Raw genomic sequence first — 24,820 nt, 5'->3', positions numbered from 1 at the left:
AAGGGATAACATCCTGAAGGACTGTTTCTTGATGAATTTGTTTAAGAGCCTTCGATTTATTACTTGCCTTCACTTTCCTGACGAGGAAAAAGTTGGAATTAAATTGTAATTGTGTTGACATAACAAGACTTCATTTAGCACATCCTTGGAGAGAAGTAAGCGAAGCTCCTCTTCCAGAGCTCGAGGACAATGGGATGATCTGCGCAGACGGCGATTGGGAGGCTTCTGAACCAAGTCTAGGGTGTGACCATGCTGGATTACATCTAACACCCATTTGTCAAAGAAATGTTTTTCCAACGACTGTAAAATTTGGAGAGGTGATTTCCAAATTGTTCCTGTGGGACCAAGGTGACTGGTGCCTGTCACATAACATTGTCTTCTAGAACTATCCTGTGACTTTAGTCTGGCCGGAGGTCATCTACGCGTTGGCTGCCTCGAGGCTGAGGACTCTGTGGTTGTCCTCTATGGCTGTTGAGAAGAGTATGCTGGTCAGAAGCCTTGCTGGGAGTAGGGTTGATACATACTCTGCTGAAACGGCAAATGAGAAGCAAATGGTCCTCTGCTCCTGTCCCCTCTAAAGGACAGAGAAGCTGCTGTAGGATGCCCAGTGAACCAGCTGTCTCGGTGTCTGATTTTATGGACTGCAAGGCACCAGCCACATGTTTTCCAAACAAGTTTTTCCCATCTGGCTGGGATCCAGCTAATCAGGACCCCAGCCACTGTGCTTCCACCCTAAATTAGACATGGTAAGTACTTTGGTACCTCCACAATTTGCTACTGGTGTACCCTTGTAAGTCCCTAGTATATGGTACCCAGGGCACAGGTACACCAGCGGTCTCCCATGGGCATGTATTATGTCACCCATTAGAGACCACTCAAACTGAACTACAGGCCTGCCATTGCAGCCTGTGTAAGCTGGTGCTTGCACCACTTACAACAGATATAGGTATCCTTGCATCTGAGCTCACCACACTTAAAACCTAGAAGTCAACCCTAAGGCAGGCCTTTCAATCCTGAATGCAGGGTGCTGGGTTATAAGTGTGAGAGTGCCCCTGCTTAACACCTGATGGGCATCATCAGTTTACTGTTATGCCCTTTGGTTTGAAGAATGCCCCTGCCACCTTCCAAAGGTTGGTGAATCAAGTCCTTGCTGGGTTGGAATCCTTTAGTGGAGCTTATCTAGAGGATATTGCTGTCTTTAGTTCCACCTGGCAGGATCACCTGATCCACCGTGGGAAGGTTTTAAATGCCCTGCATCCAAATGCCACATAGCAGAGAACTGTGGTGTACTTTGGCCACCTTGTTGGTGGAGGCCAAGTACAACCTTACAGCCCAAGATCCAGGCTATCCTGGACTGGGCAGCTCCAACAACCCAGACCCAAGTCAGGGCATTCCTTGGCTTGACTGGGTACTACAGGAGGTTTGTGAAGGGATATGGGTCCATTGTGGCTCCCCTCACAGAACTTCCCTCCAAGAAGAGGCCCCAAAAAGTAAACTGGACAGTTAGCTGTCGAAAGGCTTTTGACACCCTGAAAGAGGCAATGTGCTCAGCACCAATTCTCAAAGCTCAAGACAATGCCAAGCAGTTCATTATGCAGACTGATGCCTCTGAGCTAGGGACAGGAGAGGAGCTATCCCAGACCAATGATGAAGGCCAAGAACAACCTGTTGCTTTTATAAGTAGAAGGTTTCTCCCCAGGGAGGAGCGTTGGAGTGCCATTGAGAGGGAGGCCTTTGCTGTGGTTGGGTCCCTGAAGAAGCGGAGACCATACTTATTTGGTACTCACTTCCTAGTTCAAATTGATCACACACCTCTCAGATTGCTAATGCAGATGAAAGGTGAAAAACCTAAACTGGCGAGGTGGTCCAGCTTCCTACAGGAAATGAACTTTGTAGTGGAACACAGACCTGGGACTGCCCATGCCAATGCAGATGGACTTTCCAGGTTCTTCCACTTAGAAAATGAAAACTCTCTAGGGAAAGGTTAGTCTCATCCTCTTTCATTTGGGGGAGGGAGGGTGGGAGAAATGTTAGTCTCATCCTCTTTCCTCCTCCGAGACTCTGGACAGCACCTGCGCTACCATTCTTAGACATTGTCAGTGCAGTGCTGCCATTAAGAGTATATGGTGCTGGGAGCTTGTCATTACGAACTCCACAGCACCATAATGGCTATACTGAAAACTGAGAAGTTTGTTATCGAACTTCTCAGCACATTAAACACACACTGATGCCAGTCTGGGATTTAATGAAAAATGCACACAGAGGGCATCTTGGAGATGCCAGCTGAAAACAGACCTACCACTATGGTTCAAGCTGAGTGGCTGCTTTCAGCTGCCACCACCAGACATGTTTCTGGACCTCTGGGTCGAGAGCCTGCAACGATGCACATCCTGGGACGAGGTGCCAAACCTCCTCCCCCAGGATGGGCAGGGTCCACGAAGGGGAAGCTTCAAAGGCTTGCCATCTTTGTGAGCTTCCCCAGGCCACTTGCTGCTGTCAGCAACTGGTCCCCACTGGTTCTGACCCCCACTTTGGGCGGGAGAACCGGCGGGAAAAACAAGTGAGGAAGAGAAGTGTGCCCACCTCTGCCAACTCCACCCCTCAGGCGGGGGAGGCATGGTGAAGCACATGCGCGCTGCTTTAGGCTCGACCTAAAGAGAAGGACCCAACAGCCGTGCTGAAGCGAACAAGAGGACGACGCCCGCCTGATGTGGCCCCAGCCCTACTGGCCTGTCCCCAACTCGAACCTGCTCCAGCGAAATCCCGGTGTGTCCTGCAGCCAGCAACCCAGAGAAACCCGGAGGACATGCCGGTCTTCCATCCCAAAGACTGTCTGCCGTGAACACCGGATTTGTTAATCAACAGACTCCAGCTCAGCAAGGATCCACAGGTCTGCACCACTCTGCCCCAGACGCCCACGGCCTGAGTTCGAGTGGCCCAACACCAACAGGAGGTCTCCCCAGCAATCCTGACCTGAGATCCGGTGATCGCTGACCTGCATCAAGCCTCCAGCCGATGCCTGCAGCCTCAAACCAGAAGGTCCCCCCCCAACCGCAACCAGGAGTAGGTAAAAAGATCTGACCCTAAAAGGCACTCCTGCACCCGACGCCCCACGGCCTTGGGTGGCCCAACCGATGGTGCTTAACCAACCCCCAGCATCCCAACTTACCTCTCCAAGTGGTGGCCGCACCCAGAAGACCTACGTCCACGAGCCTGCAGTGCGTTTGTAAACCGGAGACTCCCCATTGAAAGCTACAGTGATTTCGATGCCAAAACAACACTCTGCACATGGCTGCCCCAGTGCAGCTGAGGGTGCAACTTTCGTGCTGCCTTAAACCCTGATTTTCCCTGAGCTTAACTCCAGGAGCTTTGCTCCCACAACCCAGCAGCCTGCTCGTCAACAGCCATCAACGGGAGGCTGCCTATTCTTCATTGGATAACATTGGGCCTCAACACTCTGCACCCGGCAGCCCTAGTGCAGCTGAGGGTGTAACATCCTTGACCCTGGGGGACCCCTGAAACTAACCCCAGAATACCAACTCCCACAACAAAGTACTTAACTGTTAACCCATAACACTATTTTCCTCCATGGGATAACATTGACAGTTTTTCTATGAAACGTTTTTAAGTGTGGAGCTGGAAAACCTCAGAAATCCTTTAAAAAATGTACTAAATAACAAAAACGCTTTTATTCACCCAGGAAATGTAGCAGTGCAGTATCCTAGTATACTTTACTGTGTAAGAAAAGTAATCTGCAAAGTAATCAACTGATCATTTTACTAAAAAGCCTATACAAAGTATATGTACTGTATTTCCAACGGATTGCATTTTCAGTAACAATACTGTAATCAAAACATTGCAATCCAAACTGTTACAACTGCATTCCTACTGTAAAGTATTTATTGCTTACCTGTGCCAGGCTGGTTAGGTTCTAGAAAAATAAAATATCTAAAAGAATTTTTTTATACAAAAACAATAGGTCTGAAGTTCAGTCTTTGAGTGTGTGAATTCATTTGCTGACTGAGTGTATACAATAAAGACTTAACACTGCCCACTGATAAAGCCTTACTGCTCGACCACACTACCACAAATAGAGAGTGAGGTGCTATCTACTTTACCTCTGCCTACCTTTTGGGTTCCACTGGACTGTGCACACTATACCTCACTTTGGTATAGTATATACAGAGCCAGCTTCCTACAGCTAGTGAGGCCCAAAGACTTGGCTGTGGTCCGCGAGTCTTTAAAGCGCTCAAGGGCAGCATCCACACTGTCTCCGAAGAGACATGAGCCATCAAAAAGGCACGTCCTTGAGGTTAGCTTGGGCATCTCCCGAAAAACCAGATGTTCTCAGCTAGGCGTGGCAACGAACTCAAAGTCGTGGAAATTGCTCTACTTAGCGAATCCGTTGTGTCCAAACCACATCTGATGGCGAATTTAGCAGTGTCCCTCCCATCTGATAAAGCTTATGAGAGTAGAGCCCGGTACTCCTCCGAGACTCTGGACAGCACCTGTACTCCCATATCCCATATGGAATGGGAGTAACTGCCCAAGAGGCATGGGGTGTTCACCGGCAAAAGAAAAAATTCTCATTCCGAAGTTTGGATTCCCTGTCCAGGGGTGCAGTAGGGAATGCACCATGAAGCTTGAACCCCCAAGCTTTGGGGGATGGAAGGGGGGGGGGTGAGGTTCACAGGGGTTGAGGAAAAGTGGATCGCCTGTGCGGGGAGATAGCAGCGGTGATTGTCCTATTCACCGGAGCCCTTGTGCTGGGTTTGGACCATGTCCCCAGAAAGACGGGGGTCAAGGCCTCATTGAAAGGCAGTAGGGGTTCTGAACTCGAGAACCCAGGCTGCAGGACCTCCGTCAAGTCATTTGTCATGACCGCCACTGTAGGAAGCTGCAGGTCAAGGACCTCTGCAGCCCTCCGCACCATATTGGCAAAAGATGCTCCCTCCTCTGCAGCCAGGGTAGGAGGGGAAAGCATGCCAGAGTCTGGGGAGGTGTCCAGACTTCACCCAATTTCTCGTACCAGTCCAGATCTTGTCGTTGCTGGATTTCTAAGGGATCCTGCTTCCCCTCCCAATCCTCTTCCTCCATTCCTATCCCTTTAGAATTGGGTAGAAAAAACAGCATGGAGCCAAACGGCTCCGATCTCTGCGTTGGAGGACGTCCGACCAGCTCTGTGTTGTCGAGGATCGGGGAGGCGCTGCCGAATGGGCGCTGGGGAGGACCTTGGCGCAAAACGCGACCCCGGGGCAGGTCGCTGTGGAGGTGCGACCAGGAACGGGTCCACTCAAAGGCCGTGGCGCAGGGGTCGAAGCCACCGGCATGGGAACCACAGGGGCCCTCCGTCTCCTGAGCCTGAGAGTCCCAAAAGGTGCACCGGCAGGGTCAAGCTGCCCAAATATGGCGCACATTGAGTCATAAAATTCTTTGTTGGGCGGGAACCCAGGCACCCGCTCTGCAGAGCACAGCCTCGAACGCAGAGGTTCCTCCGGCGCACTGTGAAACAGGCGGGTGAATTCGAGCACGCTTCAATTTCTTGTGCTATGTGTGGTGCCTCTTACCTGACTTCGATCATTTCGACAAAGAGGATTTCGATTCACCTGAGCGGTGCTCGGACCTTCCTATCGACCGAGACCTGGACCGACGAGATGACGTCCGCGGTGCAGGATGCCGGGCCACGATAAGCTTTAGGGACAGCTCCCTCCAAGCCTTCGGCACCATGGCCCGGCAGTCGGAGCACGACTTGGAGCTGTGGTCGCACTCCAGGCACTAAAGTGCCCCTCAGTGATTCCTCAGCTTTGGAATAAAGTCCCAGATAGCCTGCGCAGGGAAGTTACCTTACTCCCGTTTAGGAAGGGTCTCCTGACCTTCCTTTTCACTCAGGCTTTTGGATAGGCTCTGGGAATCATGTTAGGCTCCAGGTTTAGGGTTTGTCTTAGCGCTTAGAGACCTGCTGGTGATTCGGCGCTATACGAATCGAAATTACATAAAATAACAAAGATAGACCAAATAGGGGTCCGTCACTGACATGGCGCAGTGACTAGTGCAGCATGGCTTGAACCCCTAAGTCTTCTTGCTTGACATGATATACTCTCTTCAACAGATAGGCACTGATGGCGCGGAAAGAAAAGAACGGAAGTTAGAGCGTGCACCGGAGTGGCGGTTATACTGACGACGCGGACGTCACGATGTTGAACATGACGCCGCCACGCGGAGTTGACCGATGCGGCCTACCGGCGCGCTGGGGTACTGCTGAGAAAAATCTTCCGGATCCAGCCTGACACTTGGAAGATCTAAGGTAAGGAATCTATGAGTAGATGTCTCTATCAGATAGTGCCCATTCATGTTTCACTTGTTAATCATGTCACTAGAATTCAATAACACGGTACACTACCACAACCGTGCTCCGCACATGAAACCTGCAAAAGGAACAGTCATCCTCTGTTCTAAAAGGGTGTGCATGGTGCACCCCTCCCGGTTAAGCACTAGGTCTAAAAACCATCATTGTCAAAAGACCGGGCCTAGGCCAATGCATGCATGCAGGATTACTGTGTGGCAGGACCAAAAAACAAAAACAGGATCACAGGTATGCAGTTTTGGCATGCAGGGCACACTACTGTAAATCATGCAGGGGACATTGTCTTTCCAACATAAGTCAAAGAGCTACAAAGCACATTAGCATATACACCACCAATAAAACTCATCCCCAAAAATTGAACAACGCTTATGTATTTGCAAATCATGTGATGCACGTTCCGCAAGTAAGTCAAAATAGGTTGATCATTCTCAAATGGACGATAATCCCAATGCACTTCTGAAGGATAGATCTCCTTACTATGAACACATTCTATGGGATGGAGAAGCAGATTTCCTTAGTGAATAAATTTTATCTCATGAAAGGAAGGTAGTCTATAATATAATAATATTTAAAAAGTACTACTCATGTACTCTGATTGGAGCTATTTGTGCTGATGGATGATTTTTTATTCCTTTTTAGGTCTCGCTGATGCCAGCGCATGCGCTGGCTCGGAGAGACATTTTATAGTTGGGATTTTTAAAGTGCTGCCTGTGGCCTAAAGCTTGAGTGCACGTGAGCGTGCACGCGCGCAGCCGCCAATCATTGCTGCGCGCGCACCACTCACTTGCACTCTAGCTTTAGGCCACAGGCAGTGCGCTCTCGCCGTCCGTTAACCATCCGTTTAGCGTCCATCTTTAATTTTCATTTTTTTTCCAATGTGAAACTAAAGCATTCCCACTGAGGACGAAAATTGAAAAAGTACATAAATATGTTTACAAGTTAGTTCATTTTTTCAATTAAGAAAAAACACTATCAAAATTCAAGAAGATATTATTCAGCAGGTCCGCTTTCTCCTCCACTCCATTCACAACTGTGTCTTTGTAAGATGGCCGCCCTGTTTAGCCTTAACCAGCTTCGAAAGGCTTCTATCCTTTTTAGTCCTTCTTCTACGACGGAGCACTGATCGAGGGTCCTAGTGTCACACGCCCACATAGTCCCCTTAGAATTTTGGCCTCTCGCTTTCCGTTCCGTGGCCCGGCTTGTTCAATTTTTACTCTGCTGTTTATCGTGGATTGGGGACTGGAAACGCGTGCACAACTGTGATGCTCTGTAAACAATAGAGTGGCGTGTGGCGGACTACAGGAACAGACAGTGAGTACCTGCCTTCCTCATCTCACCTATTGAATGTTCGTGCTACCACAATGGACCGTGGGTCGTACTTGCTAACGTTGTCTGGAGGTCTTGTTTTAACCACTCAGCTTCAGTTTTTGAGCTATTGGCATTGTAAATGACAATGCTTTTTATTTAAGTTTGTTTTTTTTTAAACATAAATAAAAGGCACTGTCATTTACAATGCTAACAGCTCAAACTCTCGTTTTTCTCTGCAGCCTGTACTTAATGCCGTCTTCGTTTTCCATGTTTTTTCTGTTAGTGGCTCTCGCGGTAGCAAAGCATGTTTTTGAGTCTCTGCTAACCCTGTCCATGATCAGAGAGACCCTCTCTGCCCCTAACCCTGCAGAACCTCTTGCCCTCCTAGGTTGGGCCATGTCTGCAGTCTCAGCAAAGAGGCCAAGGTGCAGTGCATGGGCGTGTGGCCGGCGCGGAGTGCCAGGAACCCATTCCTCAATGATGCATTCAGAGTGATGTGCGCCGGGACACTTTCCCCTGCTTCTGTACAGAGGGAGTGCACCCCTGAGGCAGGGGCTGTCATCAGTTTCTCCTCACCCTGACTGTCGATCCGCCGCTGGTTGGTGCTCTTTCCTTCTCTCCATAACCTGCACCCAATAACGGCCCTGTCTCTCTGTCTTGTATTTTCTTGCAGGCTGTATCTCCACTCCAACCTTATCTCTTCCCGCACGCAGACTTCCTCTCTCACTCTATCAACCCAAAACTCTCTCACTCTCACATCCTAGAAACGTCTCTCTGCAAAAACAGTGCCGGTCTTTCCTCCCTCTGACTCTCCATTCAAAGCAACCTCCCTGTGCCCACACACACCACAGGCCCCTGCCTGCCCTTTCCTGCTCCTGTCCCTCCATCACATGTTTCTACTCCTCACTCTGTCTCGTCGGTTATTGCAGGCTGTCATTCTGTCCTCACTGCCCCATCACGCCCTGGCTCTGCCTTCCTCACTCAGCCCCGCTATTCATTTAATTGCATTTTTATAGCGCATAGTACCACTGACGGGGTGATGCAGGTCTTCATCCTCTTTTACCCAGTTCCTTTACTCGGTGCATTCTGTCCGTCGTTCATTGCCCCTCCATTCTCTAGAGGCCCCCTCTGCCTTTTCTCATCCTGTCCATACATTCATTGCGAGCTCTCTGCTTTCCCTACTCTTAGCTCCCTTAATTCATCACGAGACTCCCTGCTTCTTTTCCTAACTCTGATCCTCCTTTCATCTTACACTTTTATTCTCCGCTTCTCACTCGCTCCCAACTGCTCATCATAGGTTCTCTCCCCTTTCGTCATTCTGTCCCTCCTTTCACCAGAGGCTCTTTGCTTCTTACCCGGTCCTTCCCTTTATCTCAGTCTTTGCTAGTCCAGGCCACGTTTTTTCTTTGCATGGTGAGACTTGTAGTCTCAGTGTAATACCGACATGAATTATACTGCAAATAGAAAAAAGCAACTGGAGAGGTACTTGGGAAATATTACATCTCTGCATTCCCATTTTTGTAGTTTACCAATGTGTGGCATTTTACTGGCTTTGGCGGTACTCTTTGAGAGGAGAAAACAATTGTCCCCTCAGTGTGAGCTGATTATTTACTGGTAATCTTCATTACTCTATATTCCTCCTCCCAGTCATCACCTGTGAGGTATTACTTTGACATCATAACCACTTTTTTATGGTTGACCCAGCAAGAGTATAAGCTAGCACAATTCGCTGCAAGACACCTTTGTTTACAACAAGCATTGGCATAGCCAATAGGTCTCGCCTTTGGGACCTTATACGTTTTTAGCCAGGCAGCACATTATCTATTACATTAGCCATTTAAGATATTAAATTTGGGGGTAAATCAATGGCGGGAGACAGTTCATATGCTGTCAAAACAGCCATCAAATAAATGAATATGCAAGCACATTAGTAATAATGATTGTTTTTTCAGAAATTGATTGATACCTTGATTAACTGCTAAAAGGCATCGGACCAGGTGTTTGCTATGTGTAGATTTGCTTCTGTGTTCTGTAAACCCCACACTGCATGGAAGGCACAGACATACCCATTTGGAGCAATGCTGTATTCGAGTATGGACATGAAGCTCCGCTCACTCTCCACCCATATTTGTCATTGGCTTGCGTCGTTGTCATTTGTAAATGCTGGCTTCGGATTCGTTAATAGGCTTGTTAGTCCCTCCTTAGTACCTCCTTGTCTTCATTTGTAAACTCACATGAGGGCTGGCCCTTTTACTTTGTATTTAATCTGTAAGCACTATTTTCTTTAATGAGTTTCTCCTACTGGAGGCACGACATGCTTTCCTGCAGCATTCAGCACACCATGCGTGCTTTTACTTTCCAAGCAGCCCTTGAAAATGGCGGACGCTTCTTTGAAATGAAATAGGTCTCGCATTTCCAGGAGTTTGAGCTATTGGCATTGTAAATGACAATGACTTATTTATGTGTTAATTATTAAAAACAGATAAATAACAGGCCTTGTCATTCACAATGTCAATAGCTTAAACTCTCGCAAATGCGAGACCTATTGCATTGCAAATGCTTGTTTAATCGCTGCCAGTGGTGCTGAAAGTGTTTAAATAGGCCTAATTCAAGCAAAGAAAAATTGTGTTTGTACTGGTGGCAGACACGGTACTGTTGGCAGCGACACTACTGGTGGCGCTGGTTGTACCAATAATTATGGTTCTGTCAGAGGCAGTGAATTGGTACTGCTGGTACTGGTGTAGTTGTGGCAGATGTACTGGTGGTGCTAGCACCAATGGTGGTGGTACAGCTGGTTGTGGTGGCACAGCTGGTTGTGGTGGCAGTGTTACTGGTGGTGGTAGTAGTACTAGGTTTGGTAATGCTGGTGGAGGTACTGATGGTATTATGATGGCGACAATATTGGATGCGGTACTGGTGGTAGTACAACTACAGGTGGTGGTACTTGTATTGTATGGGGTCATACTAGCCATGCCAACAATTATGGTACTGGCAGGATGGTACTGGTAAGAAGAAAGACAGATCTGCCAAATGAGGACCACTGACACTGGGACATCTGGGGGACAGAGCGTAGGAGTAGGAATACTCATAAGTGAAGGGCATGTGAGTGACTCCATGCTAGTATACTCTGACCATTTTCTCACCTCCAGAGAGGGCTACTTGCAGTGCTTCACTGCCTGGGCAGTACACACTTTTTCAACCACTAGGCAGATTTCATCTTGTTTTCTTTTAAAATTTCAAGTTAATGACATGGGGATTAGTTATGCTTTTTTGTGCAAAATGCACAACTGTTATCCCATAGTCCTGGAGCTCTTTTCACCCATGCCCTCTATGTTGCTCCCCCTATTTGTGCTTCAAAAAAATGCCTTTGCACATTTATTGATTTCTATTTGGAGGTTAAACTCTGATCAGCAAATAAAAGAAACAAGCATGTGCAATGCAATAGGTCTCGCATTAGGAAAGTTTGAGCTTTTTGTATTGTAAATTGACTAATTTTTTATTTATGTGTTGGTATTGAAAATATTGAAATTACTAGCTTTCTCATGTACAATGTCAATAGTTTTAACTGTTGCAAATGTGACACCTATAGCATGTGTAATGCAATATGTGTTGTATTTACGTGATTTAGATGTATTGATATCACAAATAACAATGGCTTTTAATTTTTGCAAATAAATAATACTTAAATAAAAGTTAATGTAGATTATAATGGCAATCGTTGAAACTTTTGTTAATAACTCTTGTGAAGATTAGGTTTAGTGTATTTAATTGCGCCTAAAATCCAAGAACAGAAGTTAAATATTATCATTTTTTGTGCCATTTGTAATAAAGCCTAAATATTGAGAGAACATATTAGAGCCAGTTGTTGTTGAATGGTTGTACAGATTGATACTGTGGCGGCGGCGAGTGATGTTGTGGTGGTGTCGAGTGATGCTGTGGCGTTAATTGATGCTGTGGTAGCGCATAGTGATGTAGTGGTGCCCTTGAGTGATGCTGTGGAGGTGCTAAGTGATGCTGTGGTGATGTGATAGAGTGCAATAGTCCGATAGATGGATAGATAAGATAGATAGATAGAGAGTGAGGACGATAGATAGAGTGTAATTATGTAGAATATAGTTATGTGGCACTGAGTGGTTTTGTGTGGAGTGTATGTTGATTTTAGTGGCGTGTAATTATGTGGCATTGAGTGTTATTTTGAGTGTATCTTGCATTGTAATTAATTGGCACTGAGTGTTATTTGGAGTGCATGTGGCATTGAGTGTAGTGTAATTATGTGGTGTGTAATTATGTGGCGCTGAGTGGTATTTGAAGTGTATGTGGCATTGAGCGCTGTGTAATTATGTGGTGTGTAACTATGTGGCACTGATTGTTTTTTGGAGTGTCTGTTGTATTGAGTGCAATGCAATTATGTGTTGTGTAATTATGTGGCCCTGAGTGGTATTTGGGGTGTATGTTGAATTCAGTGGAGTGTAACTATGTGGCAGTAAGTGGCATTTGCAGTGTATGTTGCATTGAGTGCAGTGTAATTATTTGGCGTGTAATTATGTGGCACTGAGTTGTATTTGGAGTGTATGTTGCCTCTAGTGAAGTATAACAATGTGGTGTGTAATTATGTGGCACTGAGTGTTATTTGGAGTGTATGTTACATTTAATGCAGTGTAATTATGTGGTGTGTAATTATGTGGCACTGTGTGGTATTTGGAGTGTATGTTGCATTGAGTGCAGTGTAATTATGTGGCGTGTAAATATGTTGCACTGAGTGTGATTTGCAGTATATATTTGATTGAGTGCAGTGTAATTACGTTGTGTCTAATTATGTGGCTCTGAGTGGTATTTGGATTGTATGTTGCATTGAGCGCAGTGTTATTATGTTAGGTGTAATTATGTGGCCTTGATTTGTTTTTGGTGTGTATGTTGCATTGAGCGCAGTGTAATTATGTGGAACTGAGTGCTATTTGGATTGTATGTTGCATTGAGTGTAGGGTAATTATGTCACATGTAAGTAGGTGGCATTTACTGGTATTAAGAGTATCTTGCAATTAGTGCAGTGTAATTTTGTGATGTGTAATTTTATGGCATTGAGTGTTATTGTTTTGTGGGTTTGTCGTATTGTGTGCATTGTAAATATGTGGTGCTGAGTGGTATTGTGTGGAGTGTGTGTTGCATTTAGTGCAGTGTAAATCTGTGGCGTGCAATTGTGTTGTATTTTGTGGTATATGTAGTGTATGTTTTATATAGTGCAGTGTACGGGAGCAGAGAGTAGAGAGGAGTGGATGTAGTGGCAGGTAAGAGTATTCAGTGTTTCTAGTGATGTAATATGTATCCCTTTGAAAAATAAAAATAACATTTTATTTTCCTTTAAGGTGTTGTTCCGAATATGTAAAAAAATATAAATGAATCTTAAATTCAATATTTCCTGTTTTTTTGTTTTCTTTAATGTTGTGGCTGTTTTTTATGCTGTGTAATAAAAAGCGTGCTGAAAGGCAAAGAGAACACGGGCATGAAAGTGAAAGCGAGGATGAAAATGGAATGAGTGTGGCAGGATGTTAGTTAAATGGTGGTTACGGGGAAGCTGAGTGCTGAAAGGCAAAGAGAACACAGGCATGAAAGTGAAAGCGAGGATGAAAACGGAATGAGTGTGGCAGGATGGTCGTTAAATGGTGGCTACGGAAAAACTGTGTGCTGAAAGGCAAAGAGAACACGGCATGAAAGTGAAAGCGAGGATGAAAATGGAATGAGTGTGGCAGGATGTTAGTTAAATGGTGGTTACGGGGAAGCTGAGTGCTGAAAGGCAAAGAGAACACGGGCCAAAGCTGGAAGAAAAAACGAGATGCGAGAGGCATGTGTGTGTGGCAAACACTGGTGGGGCTCAGAGCATTCTGTTACTGCCTTGATGCCTGTGTGTGTGTCAAGAATTCCTGTCATGCGAGGGGAGGAAAACGGTAACCAGCGAAAACGGACTACATCTCCCAGGATGCTTAGCGGTTGAGAGGTTATGTAAACAGGAGAGCTGTTACATAACTCAAGGAAAACACGCCCTTATGTAAACAGGAGAGCTGTTACATAACTCAAGGAAAACACGCCCTTATGTAAACTGGAGAGCTGTTACATAACTCAAGGAAAACACGCCCTTATGTAAACAGGAGAGCTGTTACATAACTCAAGGAAAACACGCCCTTATGTAAACAGGAGAGCTGTTACATAACTCAAGGAAAACACGCCCTATAAAGGAAGGAACCGGGAGGTACAACGCTGTCGGATATTGTGTTTACACCGACATACCTGCTTAGTGAAGAGCAGTGTTCCGGAGTGGTGCTCCAGTAAGGCAAGAACGGAGGTAGGTCGAGTCGTTACTCCCTGGGCCGTGTCTTGCCCCATCGTCACCTGTGAAGGACCCGGAAGCTCTACCGGATAACCATTGAGCTTCGCTATTTGACTCGGCTGAGTCAAAGCGCAGTGGCGCTTTTGCTGGTTGGAGTCGTAACTCCCAGCCCGACCAGAGATACAGGGACTGCCAGCTGTAACGCACACCAGGAGGTGTTTGCCGCGTTACAGACTCGGAAGTCCACAGGATCGATCGAGCGGCTGCCCTCGGTTCAGTCTTCTTTGCTTGTGATTGGGGTATCGGTGACGCATCACCAGGAGGTGACTCCGCGTCCCGGTGCAGTCTGAGGAAGAGGTTGAGCGGCTGCTCCCTTCAGGTAGAGACCCCGGCTGGGTGTTTCCCTGACTCCTCGATTCTCCCCAACACTCTTCGTGCCCCTCACAGCCTACCGATTGGCATTGTCGGCCATTTCATTTCTGCCCTCTGTTGGCATACGCCGGGATCGGCGTATATGCAGAGGACGGTTAGGACCATCCGTGCTGTGGGCTGGTAACGTACTTAGCCTGGAGGATTCCAGTGACTATAACCTTTGTTTATTCCTTGTATTATTTTTTCCTTCATTAAAATAACTAAACCTTCACAAGTGGTTGCGTTCTCATTATCGTGTCTGTTAAACGATCCTGAGACGTTCAGGGCGTTACAGTGTGAGAGCAGTGTGTGTGAAGTGCCTAAAGTTGCAAGAAAACATATGGTTATTTAAATCCTTAGACGCAGAATTAATGGAGCTAATGTTATCGACCTTAGAAGGATGAAAAGGGAATGAGCGCGGCATATGTTAACTTTGTAAGCGCAGAAAGCGTGCAGGGCAAACTTATTATTTTGGTTGTTTGAGACTCAGATCTGGGCAAAGCTGCAAGAAAACACCGAGGGGGGAGGGCGGGCTGTGTGCTGAAAGGCAAAGCGAACACGGGCATGAAAGTGAAATCGATGGATGGCAATGAGTTCGTGAGACTAGCCCTGTGGTGGGGGAGGGACAGTTGTGAGAGGCGCCATGAGGAAACAATCTCACGGCATGCTGTGGCGGGGGCGGGGAAGCGCATTCCAGGCGGGGGAGCGGACCCTTTTAAGTATGATGCCGAGGCTATGGCTACACGTGCACGCGCCTGTGGGCTGAAGCGCTTCCCCAAAAGGATTGCATGGCGGCACGATGCACGCGATTGTGCGCGTGCTCACCATTCAATCCACTTTTGGGAGCACTTTGAAATGCCCCTCTTACTAGAGTCTCACATAGCGATTGCGTAAACGCAATAGCTAGGCGAGACCTAAAAAATAAATATGGATAAATACAGACGGAAATGGCAAAAAAAAAAATACCATAAAACCGGGAGCCCTAATTATAATTCTTACGGTTCTATTGTATTTATTATTTTTTGTGTGAAACGCCTTCACAGGTCGAAGCAATTAAACTCTGACTAGCGGCCTGGACAGGGTCAAAGCGTGCATAAAAGAGCCAGAGACTGGCATTGGGCGATAACGGCAACGCATACGTGAAGTTAGAAAAGCTATTCCCTTCTAAAGACCAGGAGGTAAAGCTCAGTAGTGGGGTCTTGGCTCAGAGAACATCAGATTTGACTATTTTATTTTTCTTTCCAAAAGCTTTAAAACGAACATTTCAAGGTAAACTTTACTTTAGAGTATCGAAATCACTGGAAAACTGAGGTGGCCAAAGGCGAGAGGACCAACGGTGTGTATTATATGAAAGTTATATGCAGGTATTGCTAGATTTGTATCCTTCCCTGCTGCACCGCGCGAGGCAGCAATAATAATAGCCTGTTTCGTATATAGCGCTTTCATCCAAAGCGCTGTACGTATACCAACTGGATTTATGCAATTTGTATCCATTTGAAACTGGTGCTCATTTGACTGACCTCGGAAGGATGAAGGGCTGAGTCAGGGTTGCTGTAAATCGAACCTGCCAATCACACACTGTCATCAGCAGAACAACATAAATAAATAGGTTTGTACACGGAAATCTTTATTTACCTGCAACAAGACTTTCGAAGCTTGGGGATATTTCAGATTGACAGGCTGTGGGGCACCCTGCCATCCAATCCCATAAAAAGAAATCCTATTTGCATATCTGAGGTTTGGGGTTTTCACCACAGGCGGAGTCAGTGTGACTCACAACACGCGCCAGACCCGTGCACCACAATGCCTTACACGTTTGAAATGCCAGATTTTTTTTCCTGCCATTGGGTGTGGCTGTTAAAATACATATCTATAATTAAACGGGACGTCTACAAACAGACACGCTTTAAAGTCAGTGGTAATGACAGGGGCAAAGACTAAAAAGTCATCAAGGTGGGCTTTGTGTACACTGTGAAATGCACAGTGGATTAAGGGCAAATCATTTTTTGTGTTTCTTTGCGATTGTTTAGGACACTCCTTTTAAAAACCAATGTTGTAGAGACTGAGGTTGTGCGTTTAACACAGAAGCATAGAACAGTGTTTTTGTGGATAAATGTGCCAAAAATATTTGTTTAACTTTACCGATGCCAGTAGTTTTGAAAGACTGTCTGCGTCCGTGAGATTAGCCCTGTGGTGGGGGAGGGACAGTTGTGAGAGGCGCCATGAGGAAACAATCTCTCGGCATGCTGTGGCGGGGGCGGGGAAGCGCATTCCAGGCGGGGGAGCGGATGCTTTGAAGTATGATGCTGAGGCTGTGGCTACACGTGCACGTGCCTGTGGGCTGAAGCGCTTCCCCAAACGGATTGCATGGCGGCACGATGCACGCGATTGTGCGCGTGCTCGCCATGCAATCCACTTTTGGGAGCACTTTGAAATGCCCCTCTTACTAGAGTCTCGCATAGCGATTGCGTAAACGCAATAGCTAGGCGAGACCTAAAAAACTACGGGCAGCAAGCCAACAAAAAGACGCAGCTGAATGAGTCCTAAGCATTTTTATTGACCTTATTTAGCCGTGCTACACAATATTGAAGATACTGTACAGCATTGTTAAAACCACTGACGAAGCCAATAGGTCTCAACAGCGATACCCATTGACTTTGCCAACTGTTTTATTTTTATGATGGAAGAGCTATTCAATGTGGTAAGCAGGGAAACTAATAGGCAATGGGTCGATCAAGCCAATGGAAAGAAAATTTCACCTGCAACGACAAACTTCATGCTTTGCACACTTGCTATGAAAGTTGACATCTGTAAACGAACATGGCATGATTGACAATAAAGCCTTCCCTGCAGATAAGAGTGTAGTTGACTGAGCACAGACATACTTCCCAGTTTTGCCATCCCACAGTTTTATGGACTTGTCAAAGGAGGCGCTGGCAATGAGCCGTGTGTCTGGGGAGAAAAGGACCTGGTTGATCAAGGCCTGGTGACCAGTCATCCTCTGGAGAGGCTTCTTCTCCTCCGCTGGGGTCCACAGGAACAGTGTAAAGTCATCAGAGCCAGAAACGAGTCTCTCTGGGCCCTGGCCCTAAAAGGACAAGACAAAATGTACATCAGAATAAAGAGGAAACTTTGGCGGTTCAAGGACAAAATTGTGAAGAGATTGCACTCAACTTCTGGGGTTCTGCCAAAGGCAAACTATCTTAAACCGTTCACCACAAACATTAAAATTTGCTAAGTGCTTTGCATACAATTATCAAACATAAGTGCACAGTTCAGAAATAAAACCTTTGAATAGCTAGGGAGAAGCAAATGTGCTCCCCTCTGGGCTGAGCCTTTCTTAGATTGGTTTCCCTACTGTACTATTACATAACGAGTGAACGGAATGCACTCCAATGTCAAGTTGGGTCTTTTTCTGCTAATATTCTAAATTATCATATACCAGATACAGTGCGGAGTGAAGCACTCAGAACACAGCAATGGCGCTATACAACACCACAGGATCTGCTTCAGCTTAAGCTTGATGCTTTGGTTCCACGATCAGGTAAAAATTCACTCTTGATCGAATATGCCAGGCACTTTTTCACAGCACTGTTCTAATTAAACCTCTCCTCCAAGGGGAGGAGCCAAGATGGCGACCGGGACGGCAGCGTAGATTCCCGGCTCCGTGAACCTCCGCATCCCGCACGGATATCCTGCATGAGATCCTCATTCTGCGCTACGAGATCGTGTTCGTAAACGAAAGTGGCAACCGATCGTGTGACTGAGGTCTCTGACTGCCGTACAACCGGAGAAATCAGCGGTTGAACTTTGCGGCCCGTGCGGTCCCGAAGCCGGGACCTCGAGTGGACGCCTTGGCCGGGAGGCAGTTGAACAACAGCGGCCTGTGGTGACTGGGTGGAGTCGGTCCACCGGAGTGGAGCTCCCCTCGGCCTGCATTTCGCTGCGGCCGCTCCCCCCTGCTGAACGTTGCGGACTGAGGACATGCCCGGGTGTGCAATTCTTGGATTCCGTGGCGTTTGCCCCTGCCTTTGACGGTGAGCTGCCCGGACGCCGTCCCTGGCTCGCCCTGATCCTTGCGGGCTGCTCCCGGCTTTTCGCGGGAGCTGGTCCGTGGCAGAGACGACTGTTGCCCGTGACCGTGCAACGGCTGAATCTGTGCCTGCCCCAGGATCCCTGTCTTCAGCGACGTGGACCTTGAGGAGTTGTTCCCGGGGTCCTGGCCCCACTACGAGTCGGGCCTTCCCAGCGGCCATTTTGTCGCGATGCAGCCTACCATCCTGTCCGCTGGGACGCAACGAGACTGGGGGTGTGTGACTTTCGGGAGTGTGGCGGAGCGATCGGAGGGAGCTGCTCTGGGATACGGCAACCTCCTGGAGGCCCTTGGTGCCCTTCATTCCTCCTTGGCTCATGGCGCCGGGGTCCTGGAGGGGAAGCTAGATGGTGTGGTAACAGCGTTGGGACAGTGGCGGCATGCTGGTCCACAGGTACACAGTGGCTTTCCACACTGCACACAAGAGGAAGATGTTGCGGCCCCCCCCGCGATTAGTGTACAGCCGGACACTCCGGACAATATGCTGCCGTGTGGTCGGCTAACTGTGGACTTGATTTGTTCCGGAGGTATCGGACCTGAGCGGAAGATGGTGGCCTTGTCCCGTGCGCGGTCTCCGGCGGCCCAGGGACAATTCCAGCAACGGGTGTCTCATTTGGCTGATTCAACCTGTCTGGACCTTGTGTGCAGTGCAGATCCTGGGGCGGCACTGGAAAAGACGCCCCTCCATGAAGTGGTCAGTGCGGATGCTCAGAGACTTCCACCCCACCTGTGTGCGGCGCTTCCCGACTGTTTTCGGACCCTCCTGTACCTTGGGACATCGGACATGGTGCTGGGTCGAGGGACAGGCATGGGCAGAATCGCAAAAAGCGGTCAAGGCTGAGGCTGATTCTTCGGGGGTGGTTACCTAGTAGACAGGCGGACTCATGGTTGCGCGCTCTCGTAGTTATTTGCATAGTTGGTGTATAATGCTCCCCATTCTCTCCCCCCCCCCCTTTCTTGATATGGTCGACTTGGTGCTGCTAATCGTTTGCTGGGGGGAGACTTCACCGTGCGGGAGGGAGAAGCCGGGGGTATGTTTTTAAGGCCCTCCTCCAGTTTATTATATTCTTTCCGCCCCCCCGTCTGGGGGGGCTCTTTCTCACTCTCTTTTTCCCTGTCTCTTCTATATTTCGGGTCTAGTTCCAGGGCGACAGGCACACTGCTGGGGGGTGGGGCCATACTCATTCGCAGAGGTGCAGGGTGGGGGGATGGGGGAGGGGACTCTTTCGTCTTTATCTCTTTTTCCATGGCCTCCGTTTTCTTCACTATTTCTTTTTTGCTTTCTTTTTCTGGGATCAGTGCGATACACCACCCTGATTGTGAATCGTTTGCTCTTTATGTGTGCCACAGTTTCCGGGGGGTTCGCTGGGCTTTAGGTACGGGGACCTGTAGGCGCAACTATCTTTGATATTTCTCCTCATCCGTACTTTCCCGCGCCTGCGCCATTGATTTAATGTAGTGCTGCTTATTGTTTACGTCTCTTATCCTTGCCCCTTCTCGCTGTTGGGAAATTGTTTGGCACTTGATCCTATTGTTTTGTCTTATCATAAAATGAAAAACCCTTTCTCTCCTGGTGTCCTACCTGTGCGGCTCATTGGCCGGACTATATTGGATTGAAGACTTTGCTCTCCGAGGTGCCGCCTGTGTTGACATTTGCTATTATTATCCTGGTTACTTAGCGGCCGGCCCCGGGGGGTTGTAGGCCCATACGTGTAAATGATTGAAACATCAATAAAGGTTTTTCAAAAAAAAAAAAAAAAAAAAAAAAAAAAAAAAAAAAAACCTCTCCTCCAAAACTATGAAGTAATTCCCAGAGGGTTTGGCTGCTGCTTTACTTAGCTACCAAAAGTTAGCTACCAAAAGCCTTCAATACTGGGTCTACCGTCCCAGGTCTGTGCCTCCCGAAACAATGCTTTGGCTAAAGGCATCCTCGAAGCTTAACCAAAACAAGCCCTTGACAACAGAGCGCTCAAAATGTCCCCTGTTGAACCCTCCGGTCTATACAAATTCTACTGATCTTCCATCCCATAGAAAGTTCCTTGAGAAAAAGGCCAACCACAAAATACAACATGCAAGATTAGAACGGTCTTCGATCTGAAATCTTTTGAGAGCATCTTATTGGCCTCTCATAGCCCTCAACAATTTGGTGCCTGCATGAGATTTCCGAAATGTATCTGCACTCATTCTCTTCGATTTCTCAACTGCCTCCGATATCATGGATGCCACCATTCTACCACCAGTCATACAAGAATGTATGAATCTCACTCGTTCCCAGGGTAGTAACCTAGAGTAAGTCTAAGCCCTCATTGCTTCAAAACTCTATTCCTTTCAGTGTCCCTCAATATTCATTACACATAATACTCCAAGGTCAGGCCACATATAAGGGTCCAAGCCTCCTCCATCAAGCAATACGCTATATTTGTAGTAGTGGTTGATGACATTTAAGACACCAAGCAATTGTCTCATTCATCCAGGAGTGGATTTCTGCTGAGTTTGACAAAAATTTCCAAAACAAATCACTCCTTCACAACTGCGCATATTTCTTTCACACTCAAGAAATGAGCCTCTGGCGGGGCGTGGTCAAGTCGAGCTACAAGATGGCTGCCTAATCGGTCGGCTCCACCGACAGAGCAAACATCCGTTGAAATATCCGTTTTAAATTGCTTTAACTGGGGCTCTAACAACACAATTTAAACACCGGAAGGGCTGCTGCCTCCCACGGCCAGAATGGAGGCCCTGATTGGAAACGGCGAGATCTGCGCCATCGGGCTGTATCGGAGCGAAGGCACAGCCCTGCGGCCTGTCATCTAAAAGTTTCGCTGGCGGCGCTCACCCATCGGCGCAATCACTGCTGGTACGGGGTTGGGGCACACCTGTGAGCAGCGCCCCACCGAGCCTGGCGAGGCGACCCAGAACGCAGCTGCCGTCATCAGATTGCCGCTGGCGCTCCGGGCGATAGAAGGACGGAGAGCGGAGTGCAGATCCGGCAGGCCGGCAGGTACGGGACACGACTATCGGCATAGAAACCAGCTTTGGCCGCCACGGGAGCGGTCTTGACGCCTGGAGTGCCTGGGAGGGGGTGGAGGCCCCGCATCGGCCGGGAGTACGAAGCAGTGTCAGGCCGACTTTTAGATCAGCATAAGACCTTGTAGTGACTCCATGCAAAACTGACATCACAGGGCAGGGACTGTGGCACTGCCGTTAAGAAGGAACTGTTGTGTGGCCGCTATCTGCTGCAATTGCCTCTGAACGCAAGCGGGTGAGGCACTGAGTCTGCCCTTTGGTCTGTGGCGCACCAGACGAGGGGCTCGCTGCACAAGGACGCCGCTACAACCCCCTGCGACTGCCTGGAATCGCCGCATTGCCGTCCCCCCCCAATGCCCGCAAATAGTGGCTGTGCAGGAGACCACAGACTACCGTTGTGAAGAGCCTGTGGTGTGAACCCCCTCTCGGCACTGATTCCTAAGCACTGTCAAGGCGTGTTCTTGGTGCAGACGTGCAGCGCACCTGCTAACACCCTGGCCTTGGCAAGGGTCACGGATGTGTGACATCAGCTGCCGGCATTCCTACTATTGACGGGCAGTATCGCGCAGAGGGGTGGACTTTGGCGATCCTGCTGCTACCTGATGCGTGCGGTGCCCGGCACCAGCCTCAAACTGGCCCTTTGGAGAGACCTGTATGCAACATGCCGGGGGGCCGCAGCTCGAAGGCAGCTCTCCAGGCCAAATTGACGAAGTATCGATACATTGTCTACTGAAGTGTCCCTAATTAGAGAAGATATGCGCTCCATGATTTTGCGTTTGAAAGATGTCGAAATCAAGAACCTCCCTGGTTGAAGACACGTCAGCGCTGCAGAGAAAGATGGAAGAGCTGCAAACGCATGCTGCGAAACTGGAAGCGCAGTTGAAGAACTATGAAGGATGCTCCAGACGCAATAATGTCCGCATAATTGGGGTACCTGAACGCGCAGAGGGGCCATCGGCCAATCTATTCGTGGAAGAGCTGATCACTACTTACCTCAAGCCAAAGGGACTCTCCTATTTCTTTTCTGTGGAAAGTGCGCACCAAGTACCAGGGGGCGACCGAGGCCTGGAGCCCCCCCCGCGACCACTTCTAGCTAGGATCTTCAACTTCCACAACAGGGATGTCATCCTGCAGTGTGCCCGTTCCGCCCCGCCCGAGGAATTACAAAACAGCCGCATCACTTTCTTCCTGGATTTCACCCTCAAGGTGCAGAGACTGCGACGAAGCTTCCGGGAAGTGAAAAAAGCGCTCCGACCAGGATTTGAAATATGCCATGATGTTTCCGGCTAAGCGGAGGGTGAAATCGGAGGGGAAATCTTGTTTCTTCACCAGCCTGGAGGAGACCTGGGACTGGCTGGAGGGCTGGCGTACGGCGGGATGCCGCAACAACCAGGCCCGGGGCGGGAGGATGGACGGAGATGCCCGGGCCTCAGGTGGTGGCTCGCCATTCCACGAGTCTACTGAAGCGGCGGGAGGTGTCGAATAACTGGTCTGTATCTTTTCCTTTTGGAAGGTTGAGTGATTCCATGTAGACGGCGGGTTGTGGACACTGATTCCTCTCAGCCACCTGCACCAGACTTTTGTTGTATTCGGATAGACTGCTATGGATGGCTTTGTTAATTTGATCACTCCGGACTTTGCCTTTTCCCTTGTTACACATGTGGGCATTAGTAGGCGTACTTTGGGCCCTTGCCGATAGTCTCATCGTACATCTGTTGGGCTCTTAATGTTATTGATGACTAAACAATCTCTCTCAGCGACAAAGGCTCGGTTGGGCTACACGAACCCCTACGTTTTTGGGAGTGTGGGCGATAGGCGCTCTGCTAGTTCGGGGGGGTGGGAGGTTTTGTCACCGCCGAGCAGGGAGGCAGTGTGGGGGAGGTTTGGGTAATGTTGACTGGGTCTGTGGGGTGGGTGGGAGGGGATTGTATTTGTGCTTTGGTTTGGCAAATTGTTGTTTGGGCATGTATTATCAGATCGGATGGTTTGGGTATTGTTGTTGTTCAGGCATGTCCTGTCTCTTCGGACTCAGAAGTCAATTGCAGCAGAGACAGAGTTAGTAACGCTCTCATTGATCACAGTGTTAAGCAGTGTAAGGAAATCCTTCCTTATCTTCCCCCTGACTTGCTCCTCCCTGGGGTATCTTACATCTTTAAATTCGAGTGAAACTTACATTGCTTTCATGGAATGTGAATGGGTTGGGGGACAAAATAAAGAGAGGGGTGGTTCTCCAATTCCTGAAATGACACTTACCAGACGTCGTGTTTCTGCAGGACACCCACTTGTTGGGCAAAGGTTGTAGGGCCCTGTCACGATGGGGTTTTCAGCTGGCTGCTCACTCCGCTTTTGGCTTGGGCTCCCGGTGAGTGTGCACCCTCGTTCACAAATCCTTCCCCTTAACGATTAATACGGTCCGCACGGACCCACTGGGTAGATTCGTAGCTCTGTCTGGAACCTGGGAGGGAGCCACCCCTAACTTGGTCTAAGTATACATTCCACCGGGCCTCCATATGCAGGCCTTTATTGATCTTGGCGACCTTCTCCTGGGTCTTCCGGACGGGCGTTTATTGGTTGGGAGGTGGGGGAGGGGGGGGGGGGGGACCTTAACTCCATTGTCTCAGACTCCCTGGACCGCTGGCCCCAGAAAGACCTGCCATTGTCCCGTTAACGGAGCCATAGCTTCTTAGGTGCATTGGAACTAGAAGATGTCTGGAGGTGCCTGCACCCAGAGAAACTCCAATGCACACATCTTTCGGGTCCCCATGGCACCATGTCATGCATTGATTACGTGCTCACACTCACAGATCATCTTCACACCGTCAAGGAAATACGACACTTGGCTAGGGGAATATCGGATCACTCCCCCGTTCTGTGTAGATTGGAGGTAGGGGAACTCTCGGTTGGCCGTGTGGCGCCGATCAATGCACGGTATCTCACGACCCCCCCCCCCGTCGCCCCCAATCGGGGATAAGGTTCTGACAGAAACGGACCTGTATTTCCAAGAAAACTTGGGGTCAGTCAGCTCATCCGTCTTGCTCTGGGAGGCCTATAAGGCTGTTCGTTCGTGGGGTGATTTTCGGACAAATCGCAGGACAACGTAAGGAGAAGGCGGCCGCCATAACACGAATAGAGGATGAGATCCTAGAACTGGAACGCGCAGTTAGATCGCAAGAGTAGGAAGAAGTGAGCCAACAGCTTCGTATTAAACCCAAAGAACTCTTGGACCTAGCCATGGATGCGGCTAAGGCGTAATATCGGGCTACTCTTAGAAGGATCTATGATGTAGGCGATAAAGAAG

At 48.4% G+C, this 24,820-nt stretch overlaps 1 protein-coding gene across 1 annotated transcript in view; it reads right to left on the bottom strand.

Moving 5' to 3' along the window:
- Window positions 1–24,820, bottom strand: part of NLE1 (notchless homolog 1) — a 203,986-nt gene that overhangs the window by 75,778 nt on the left and 103,388 nt on the right. The window contains exon 10 of the mRNA XM_085647121.1: window positions 17,291–17,493. Within this exon, the coding sequence (XP_085503247.1) occupies window positions 17,291–17,493 (203 nt within the window). The remainder of the gene's footprint in view (window positions 1–17,290; window positions 17,494–24,820) is intronic.

The sequence above is a fragment of the Triturus cristatus genome, chromosome 3_2 (assembly GCF_964204655.1).
Source record: "Triturus cristatus chromosome 3_2, aTriCri1.1, whole genome shotgun sequence".
NCBI classification, from domain to species: domain Eukaryota; kingdom Metazoa; phylum Chordata; class Amphibia; order Caudata; family Salamandridae; genus Triturus; species Triturus cristatus.
The sequence above is the reverse complement of the archived record's forward strand: the minus strand, read 5'-3'. Positions and strand labels throughout refer to the sequence as shown.